The sequence below is a fragment of the Coregonus lavaretus genome, assembly GCF_964263955.1.
Source record: "Coregonus lavaretus genome assembly, chromosome: 22".
NCBI classification, from domain to species: Eukaryota; Metazoa; Chordata; class Actinopteri; order Salmoniformes; family Salmonidae; genus Coregonus; species Coregonus lavaretus.
Window position 1 is genome coordinate 38,488,762 of NC_140009.1, and position 9,843 is coordinate 38,498,604.

The window sequence follows — 9,843 nt, forward strand, 5'->3', positions numbered from 1 at the left end:
ACAACAGAGGAAAGAGTGTGTTCACAGGAGAAATCAGACCCCTGAAGTAACATGGAGTCTCCCGTTCAGTTGTGCCTCCTCCCCTTTGCAGCGGGTTACAGCAGTGTTTTTCCTTCTTTTTTTTGAACGCACTCTCCCAGCTATAAGGTGTTGAGTTTCAGCGCCAGCCAGAAAATCCCCTCTAAAAACCTCAAAGGGGTGAAAACCTACACCGCAAGAACTCCACAATGTTTTTCTAACCTGCTCTTCCAATCAAATAGCACTGTTGTTAAAGGCTGTTGGGGTTATGATACAGTACGGTCCCAATAGTTGACTTAGACTGGGCTTGTTAGAATGGCGACTGGCTGTACAAACCACAGGGGAGAGTCTAAGCAGACAACACACCCACACCTGAATTGCACAGGAAAGATTATCTTACCAATAGAAGTCCATCCCTGCTAGATAGCAAAAGTAGACTTGCCCTCGCCACACCTTTGTGGTCGCAACAACACTGATTTATCTGTAAGTAAGACAGGCAAGAAATAAGAATGGTGATATTACATTACCTTTCTGAGAGGAAATAAAAGACAGAGGACACAGCCAGGTCTATCCTTGATGTGTTTTAGTGTGTGGCATCCGGTTATATCTCCCACTTGGACAGCTGTAGAATTATACCTACACACACGTCAAATCACTTACACACACACACACACCTGAACAGTAGCAGCACACACTACTTACTGCCACAGCCGGAAGTGAGTTATGTCACTTCAAAGATCCTTGTCTATAGTGGGTATTCATGCTGGGGTGCGTCAACGCAGCCAGGACATGTGAGGGCAAAGCCCGAGGTTTGGTAGGGGAGGGCCAGTAACTGTACCAAGGAAAGGGTTGTGTGGGGTCAGCCGTGGGTGGTGAGCATGCACCAATACAAATCTCTCTGCCCCCTGTGGCAAGCAAAGAAAATAAAGTACTGCCCTACTATGGTTTGACAAGGAGAGATTGATTACAATTCATTTGAACCATTTTTTGTTTGTACTGTCATGAGCCGTGACAAAGATTAGATCAAGATGGAAATTGAAACAATTTAACAATAGGCTACTGGTAGGACATATTTCCTTGTTGAGCAAGTCCTTCAATAGCATGTTTTCTTTTGAGACGAATACTTTGCAGACAATATTTGACTACTTCGTCAGGAGTAGGTTATGCTCGGATTGTAGGAGCAGGAAGATAAGGAGAATAGCCTATTTATCACAATGGACTGATACAGATCTGTTATGCTAAGTTAAGCAGAGGGACAACACACAAACACACACCACACAAACAGTTAACATCGTGTGCTAGTGGCGTGTTCGAGAGTCAAATTAACTTTCCCGTGGCCTATTTCCAAGTCAGATTTAGTTTAGTTTGCCTTTAGATTTGGACGGCCTTACCGTGCAGGGTACTGTAGCTGGAAAGGTCATTCAAACTTCAAAAGGGATGCATGTGGCAAAATACAATAAATTGTTAGAGAAAAATATAGTAATCACAGGCTAGAAAAGGTCAGTCAGAAATGTATTTCTTACATATAAAGGCATTGCGTTATGTTTTGCATTGGTTAGTATTCCATTGGCATCATCAAAGGAACATCAAGTGTCTTTAATACATGTCAATGTTATATCATGTTGTAACCTATTCTATATGGAAATATGTTTTACAATTATGTCGTTCGAGAAACTTCTACTTGTTTTTGTTCCCACAGTTCACAGTTCTTCTACCTTATTGATGAATATTCCATGAACACAACGGCAATGTTCCCACAGCCTTATCCTAGCCACGCACACATAAACACACCACACGCATGCAAGCAGGCACGCACGCACGTACAAGTACACGAGCGCGCGCGCACACACACACACACACCCACAGTGACGTGACTTCACACATGTAGCCTTCCATAGAGGGCAAAGTCCTGCTGTATGTGCCTAAGGAGAGACTATGTCTGGGCATGGCTTAGTCACCCTATGACACTTTATGACGCTGCTGCAATGTAAAATAAACATCACTGCTGGACCGCTACAGACAGGCACCACAGTCTGTTTAAAACTTGAAACAGAAGTAGCTCAGTGCCTAGCCTCTTTTCACTGCTGCTGTGAGAAAAGACTACTAAGTGCCTAGTACTCTGACCTTATGTCAGTGTCCATTAAAGCAATTACTTCAATGGCTGGATACATCCTAACCAGATGTCACCTGAGGTAATTATGGAAACTAGTGTGGGGTCAAACAAGCTGCTGTTTTATCTCTTTGGCAGGTGTTGTGCTGCCGGCTCCAGTGCTTCCTTCCTCATTGTGTTGTTTCCCACTGGGCACAGACGTCAATTTAACGTCTATTCCACATTAGTTCAATGTAATGTCATTGAAATGACGTGGAAACAACGTTGATTCAACCAGTGTGTGCCCAGTGGGTTGGGGTCTCCTGAGGATCCTGTGCTTCCCAAATAGAGATCAATGACTCACCCAGCAGTCAACAGCAAACACGAACCTCATGAAAGGAGCACTACAACTCTATTCACAGATGTTTTACTACTCTATTCAATTATAAAGAGATTGTGTTTCGCACACGCTGGAATTCTGTGCAGTTTTGATGGGAATGGGGCCATGGGCTAAGAGGCCACAATAAAGTGGTACAGGTTCTAGTCTAGTTCTTTATCTGGTTGCATGGTGGAATGTTAGTGTTCAGTCGCCAAGTGAAACCTCTCCATTGAATGAAGCTAATCATGGCTACCCGGACTATTTGCACTGCCCCCCCCCCCACCCCATCCTTTTTACGCTGCTGCTACTCTGTTAATTATTTATGCATAGTCACTTTAACTCTACCCACATGTACATATTACCTCAACTACCTCAACTAGCCGGTGCCCCCGCACATTGACTCTGCAACGGTACCCCCCTGTATATATAGCCTCCCTACTGTCACTTTATTTTACTTCTGCTCTTTTTTTCTCAACACTTTTTTTTGTTGTTGTTTTATTTTTACTTTTTTTGTTAAAAATAAATGCACTGTTGGTTAAGGGCTGTAAGTAAGCATTTCACTGTAATGTCTGCACCTGTTGTATTCGGCGCATGTGACCAATAAAATTAGATTTGATTTGATTTGATTTGAAGTGCAGTGAATGCCGCGCTGATAAAAACCAACAGAGGAATTCTGACAGACTTACCTTTGTAGTCTACTCTGGCACTTCAGTCCCATCCTGTGCTGCCAATGGGGAGTGCGCTCACCCTGTACCATCTAGCCTACATCTGTAAGAAGTCACAAGTATCCCACAACTTTAGGGAGGGAAGGAAAAACTTCAGCAGCTCCTCCTTAACTGTAAACACACTTCCTTGTCTGCAGCTGCCTGTAAGTAAACTCATCCAAGTTTTTTCCCTACTCAAACTGTCCAAGGGTTACTACTAGCTCTTCTTATTGAGAGTGGCTATCTCAGAAGGGTACCTGCCCTTTGCAATAGGCAGCACGGAAAAGGTGTTCACCACCTAGCGGAACACCTACAGCTTGGTTCAGGTCGCTGAATTGAAGGGGCAAATAAACTGGTTCTGCAACTTATCAACATGGTAGGGCAAGCGGCAGGATGAATGAGCACACTCAACGCAGTTAAGAAAATGTGCCCCAGCTATGAAAGCTTGGGGAGGGACATGTCTGTCAAAAAACGAAAAAGTAATGACAAATAAAGGATGTGTACAATATATTCGTTAATGAATCCGGCATGTAGCCTAGCGATTAAGAGCGTTGGGCCAGTAAACGAAAGGTCGCTGGTTCGAATCCTCGAGCCCCCCCCCCCCGTTATGACATTTCACAAGTTCACGTTCAGTAAGTCCGGTACTGTTACACCCGTGCTGAAATTATATTACAGTATCTGTATGGGGGGGGGATGGATGTGTTGTGTAAGGCTATGTTACAATATTGATGCATTACACAGGAAAGTAGGCGTGATGACTCCTACCACCGCACGGCGCTGTGGCCGCAGGAGTGTATTGTTTCCTTCAAGTCAAAGGTTTTTCCGGATTGCTAGCAAATATTTTTATAACTAACCCATCATTAGTAGCTGTTTCTACTATATGTGTAGCTAGCTTACAGAGCTGTCTCGGTAGGCAATAGGAAAGTCTAATAACTATGCTAAACTGTGAAGTTCAGGAAGATGTCTTAGTCTGACAGTTACATAAATGGACTGATCATTACTTTTCAACTGTCGTGAATTCACAGTCATTCAAGCAACTGAGTGCTTGCTAAGCTAGCTAGCAGCCAGCCAGCTAGCAGCCAGCCTCTAGCAATGCCTCTCGTCCCTGCAAACCAGCCACAATTGATTCGCTCAAGTCAGAAGGACGAACATTATCAACACTGTCTGAGGAACAACGCGAATGAAACTTTCCAGACTCTTGCAGGCAAGTAGGCAGGATAGACCACTATACCCTACATGACAATTTATAACATAGCTATGCATACATACATACATAAGCTAGTCAGCCATATCCTCCTTTATGATGCACTATATATACAAAAGTATATGGACACCTCTTCAAATTAGTGGATTCGGCTATTTCAGCCAAACCTGTTGCTGACAGGTGTATAAAATCGAGCACACCGACGTGCAATCTCCATAGATAAACATTGGCAGTAAAATGGCCTTACTGAATAGCTCAGTGACTTTCAACGTGGTACAGTCATAGGATGCCACCTTTCCAACAAGTCAGTTCGTAAAATGTCTGCCCTGCTAGAGCTGCCCCTGTCAACTGTAAGCGCTGTTATTGTGAAGTGGGAACTTCTTGGCGCGACAATGGCTCAGCTGCGAAGTGGTAGGCCACACAAGCTCACAGAACGGGACCGCCGAGTGCTGAAGCGTGTAGCGCATAAAAATCGTCTGTCCTCGGTTGGAACATGTACTTTTGGTCATGTAATTATATTATTCTTACAGTAGCCATGTTTTTTTTTCTTTACTCCTACAGGGTCCAAGAGATGGCTGCACTGGAGAAAAGAGATCGAACTCCTGTCAGACCTTGCATACTGTGGTTTAACCACATTCTCAGGTAGGGAAACATACAGCTTCACCCCTGTAGTACAGTGTTAAAATCTGATATGCAAGCATACCATTAAAGACAGACCAGACAAATGGCATCCATCTTTGATTTTACAATGCCTTTCCTAACCACACGACCTCACTGTTCCTCCATGTGTCATCCAGGGTACCAAACGTTGGGTGAGGAGTATGTCAATATCATCCAGGTGGACCCCACCCTGTGCAGAGTACCGTCCCGTTCCAGACGAGGAGCCCTGGTGCTTCTCCACAGCCTGTTTCCTTACCTGCTGGACAAATTGCTGGTGTGCCTGGAGAATGAGCTGGAGGCAGGGGAGGAAAGCCAGGGAGGGGGAGGGGGAGGGGGAGGGGGAGGCCGGAGAGCAGAAGTGGCCAGTCCCTGGAGCCCCGAAGCCTGGAGGAGAGGCTGGGTCCGGAGGGGGGTGGGGCAGCTCACGGAGCCCCAGAGGAGGGCGTGCGTGCCGGCCTTGTTGGCCCTCCAGCAGGGACTCTCCATCCTCCACCGGTTGCACGTGGCCCTGTTTTACATCAGCGGGGCCTTCTACCACCTGGGGAAGAGAACGGCCGGCATCAGCTATGTGGGTATTTGTTTGAGAACCTATGGAGGAACGGAGGTTTGTGTCAATGACGTGAGCCCCATTGTTAACCTTAGCAACTACCACAAAGGGTAAAGAAAGCTTCAGAATATGTTTTGCTTGACATTAAGATGCTATATTTTTTTAATTTAAAACATATTCATGCAATCCTAAATGGTTGGATAATAGATCCTTTGCTACACCACTACTAATATCCAACTATGACTTGAATAATGTCTCTTCTGTACTAGATATATCTAGCTAGCTTGCTCTTCATTGCTAGCATAGCTGCGTGTGCAGCCAGGCAGGTTGGAATTGGATAGCTAGCGAGCATTACAGATCGACAAACAAGCCAAAAAGTAGTATTCCGACTAGATGTATAACTAGCTAGCTAGCTTAGCTGGGTTATCAACCTAATGCCTGGGTTGGAAAATAGCTAGCTTGTCACATTCAAAATCCTTAGCTAGCTAAGCAGCTTGAGTCACTCCCAGACTTTTGGTAATGCAGTCCGTCCTGACCGTAAAACCAGTTATTCAAACCTGACTGTTATCGATGACAACTAGTTGGCGCAAGTCTTTTAATTACACACAGTGGTGATGTCGTTTTCTCAACAATATTTCTGATTTATGTTGATAAACTGACACTGCTTGCCTTGCCTCAACTACAGCATGACACTTCACGAAAGTTATAGCTCTTTTTAGTTTATCTCAAATAAAATACAGAAATGCAAACGCATTTGGTAATGTTCACACCAGGTTCCCACTCACACTAGATATGAGCCCACCAAACTTGTCTGTTTTTTCAGTGGCACAGGACACCATACCGCATGCAGTTGGTGTATTGAATTAGCGTTTCACCACCTTTGCTTCGTAGCTTGTAATAAGTGGTAAAAGTGATTTGTTTTGGCAATTCGACATGGTAGCTCATAGATCATACGTCAGACATCAACTCGGTTATAGATAGAATACATGATTGTATGAAAATTTTACATTTTTAGCCATTTAACACAGCACTAAATTGAAAGTTTCAATTAGATTCCTTTTTCTTTACCCATGGTGGGCAGGACCTAAGCAGTTGCCAGGGAAGCAAGGCCTCAAAGGGCTGTTTTTCTCCATTCAGTAGTGCACACCGTAGCAAAAGTTGTTTCAATGGAAAATATAAACAAAAATGTATTTTTGCAAGTTCAGGTAATCCCTCAAGCGCATTTGTTTTCTGTTGCAAAATGTTTTGCTACTGTGTGGCCTAATGAATATGACCCATGTCTCAGTGTTACTAGTGTATGCTTCAGCATGCCATTTCTCACCATTCTTTCCCCGGACGGTTAGCTGCGGGTGTGTGGCATGACAGGGGATGACGAGGCCATCCAGAGCAGTTACAGGCTCCTGGGCGTGGTCTCCCTGCTGCAGCTGGCCCTCACGCTGGCCCTGCAGCTCAACATCCACCGGCAGAGACAGCGAGCCCGGCAGGAGTGGAGACAACACAGGAACCTGCCTTCCAGGTACACTGTAGGAAGAATAGTAGATGTTACAGAAGTGTTTATGGGGACATTAGAATGATGCAATATGGATACAATTTGCCCCATGCATCCTTTTCAATGTGATTATTGAGGTATGCATATTAATTTAGCATATACATGTGTTACAGTTAACCCATATGTGTGTGTGTGTCCAGGTCCCAGTCTGTAGAGGAGACCAACTCACCCCGTGCCTCTCGCTGTATCCTGTGCCTAGAGGAGAGGAGGCACTCGACCTCTACCCCATGTGGCCACCTGTTCTGCTGGGAGTGCATCACAGAGTGGTGTAACACCAAGGTGAGACCATAGATACATTAAATGACTACTGTTCTATTTAATTATGTGGGGAAACACCACGTACACTCTTTTAAGGGGGTATGTCTACTATAAAAGTGGCACAGTCCAGAAACTACCTCTAACCCGTAGGCACTTGTGTAGGTCTGACAGGACTGGAGGGGTATAAAGAATGACAAATATTCCACCTAGCTAGCATGTCAGGTACTATGAAACCAAGTTAAAAGCTATAAATGCAATGCATCGCTATTGTTCTCTCTCCACAGACAGAGTGCCCTTTGTGTCGTGAGAAGTTCCAGCCTCCTCGACTAGTCTACCTGAGAAACTATTAGCCGAAGATCCAGAACCACTAGCGTGGCTTTTATTACATGGCTTCACTTCCTAAATGACTGGATCGCCACATTGAACTGTTGAATCGTTAAACACAACTGTGTCTTTCTTAGAGTTTAGCTATCCCTGTTCAAGTTACGTCCGAATAGCAGCTCACTTCAGAGAATGCCCGGAGATCTTATTTTGGGCCCTTGATTCAGATATTACTGAAAACTCTGTATCAAGATATCTCCAGTGTGAAACAAAATGGATAAAGCATTTCAAATTGTTTTCGTAATGTTGCAGAATATTATTGTAAAGATCTGTACAGCTCTGTCCTCAGCCCTTTCATTCTGTATCATGGATACACACTGGAATAATTTGTGTGTGTATTTTTTTATGGGAATGCATAATGCAGTGCACTATATTGAGCAATCATTAATTTTGAAATGGTTTGCATATGAATGATGTTTGGATTGTATCAGTCTAATTTATCTAAATTAAAACTTAATAAAATATGAATCAACTATGCAACTTTTGTAATAAACAACTGTGCAATTATTTATGTGTCTTGTTTCATTGATAAAGTGGTGACTATAATGTTTGTTTACATTATGGCTGTTCTAATGGATCAGTGACGTATTAGCTCCAGCCTACATCCTCTACTGACTTGCTGCAGACAGCAAGTTGGCTCAGGTCAGTGGAAATCAGAAAATTGGCTTTAAATGGTTATTTCATGAAATTGTATTCTGAACCGGTCTGGAAAACAAACCAAACGATAATACGTTAACTAATTTAGTTAAATAAATGTGAGCGTTCTACCACCGGTCATTTACCGGTGGCTAACGTTAAATTAGCCAGCTGCACACTGTAACCAAGGTAGCCAGCTAGCAGCAGTTAGCTAGCTATTTGCTTTGATATGCTCATGCACTTTCCACTTTGTCAATTTAACTATTTTGCGGCAAGTTGACATGTGTAGACAGTTGATATAGGAAGTCCCAGCCAATTTACAAGTGTGTAGTCTGTCTTTTTAATCTGCCTCTGATCCGCTTAGTTGGGGTGCCATGTGTTCACCAGGCGGCAGCAGCCAATTAGTGCTGTTAAGGCAACAGAACAGTGAACGCACGCTGAATGGATGACAGTTTATGGTAAGAAACCTAGACCTTTATAATTTCTTTCAAATGGACATTATGTCCACAAACTTGGTATTTAAATATAATACTTTATTCAATAAATGTTTGGCCCAAACGATAGGCTGCCTAGTATGTAAATGGATAAATAATGCAATTAGGTCTGATGTTCTGCTCCACATTTCAGAATGGCTTGGCATTCCCAGAGAGGTCAGGGGAAGCAGTCTGGGGGATGGTCTCAAAGAAAGTACGTGCCCAGGAGGCCCCTGGTCCAAAGCAACCTGTCTGTCTGTGGGGAGAATGATGTGGACCAGCTACTAGACCTCCTTTCTACTCTCAACGAAGACAGGCCTCCCTACTTAAGTGTCTCTGATGAGGTTCTGGACAGACACACTGACTTAACAGAAAGTGGTCCCACTTGGAGTGCCAAGCTTGGGAAGTTGGCCTATCAGGGAAGTGAGGAGAAAGAATCAGAGGCCAATTTGACTGACAGGGATATCAGTGTTCCTATTAGGTTACAAGGGGGTGCATCATTGAGCTCTGGTCATCCTTATGGCTCAATAGTGGGTCGAGGTGATGGTGGCAAGTGTGTCGATTGGGTTGGGAAATGGGGCAGGCGACGTCAACAGCAAGAGGAGAGAGAATGTGTCTCTTTTGTCCAAAAATGCAACAGCGGTTCTAACTTTCCCGGAGATGCTCCTTTCTACCCTGAAGTCCCCGACTTGCTAGACAGGCGTCAGAGGGAACCTATCGAAGTCCACAATGTAAAGCCTGCCTGTCCGAAGCAGAATGAAAACTTGTCAACATTCCAGGATCTACTAGAGTCCTCTTGGACATCTGCGAGCTTGCATAGGTCTATGTTGGACCTGGAGATCGGCTTATCATTTGTGGATCTAGGCCTACTCCCCCAGGCACTGAATACATCTGGAGACTTTGCCTTATCTCCTGTGAATCTTGAATCTCCTTTAGATAACACAT

At 44.1% G+C, this 9,843-nt stretch overlaps 1 protein-coding gene across 1 annotated transcript; it reads left to right on the top strand.

Annotated features, from left to right (window-relative positions):
- The first annotated feature begins 3,988 nt into the window (after positions 1 to 3,988).
- On the top strand, positions 3,989 to 8,296 carry LOC311149667 (peroxisome biogenesis factor 10-like). The gene is made up of 6 exons (XM_084186870.1): positions 3,989 to 4,394; positions 4,956 to 5,036; positions 5,192 to 5,622; positions 6,945 to 7,117; positions 7,291 to 7,429; positions 7,693 to 8,296. Exons 1-6 carry the CDS (start codon positions 4,283 to 4,285, stop codon positions 7,756 to 7,758), a joined length of 1,002 nt encoding a protein of 333 aa, XP_084042996.1. The 5' UTR covers positions 3,989 to 4,282; the 3' UTR covers positions 7,759 to 8,296.
- The last annotated feature ends 1,547 nt before the right edge of the window (positions 8,297 to 9,843 follow it).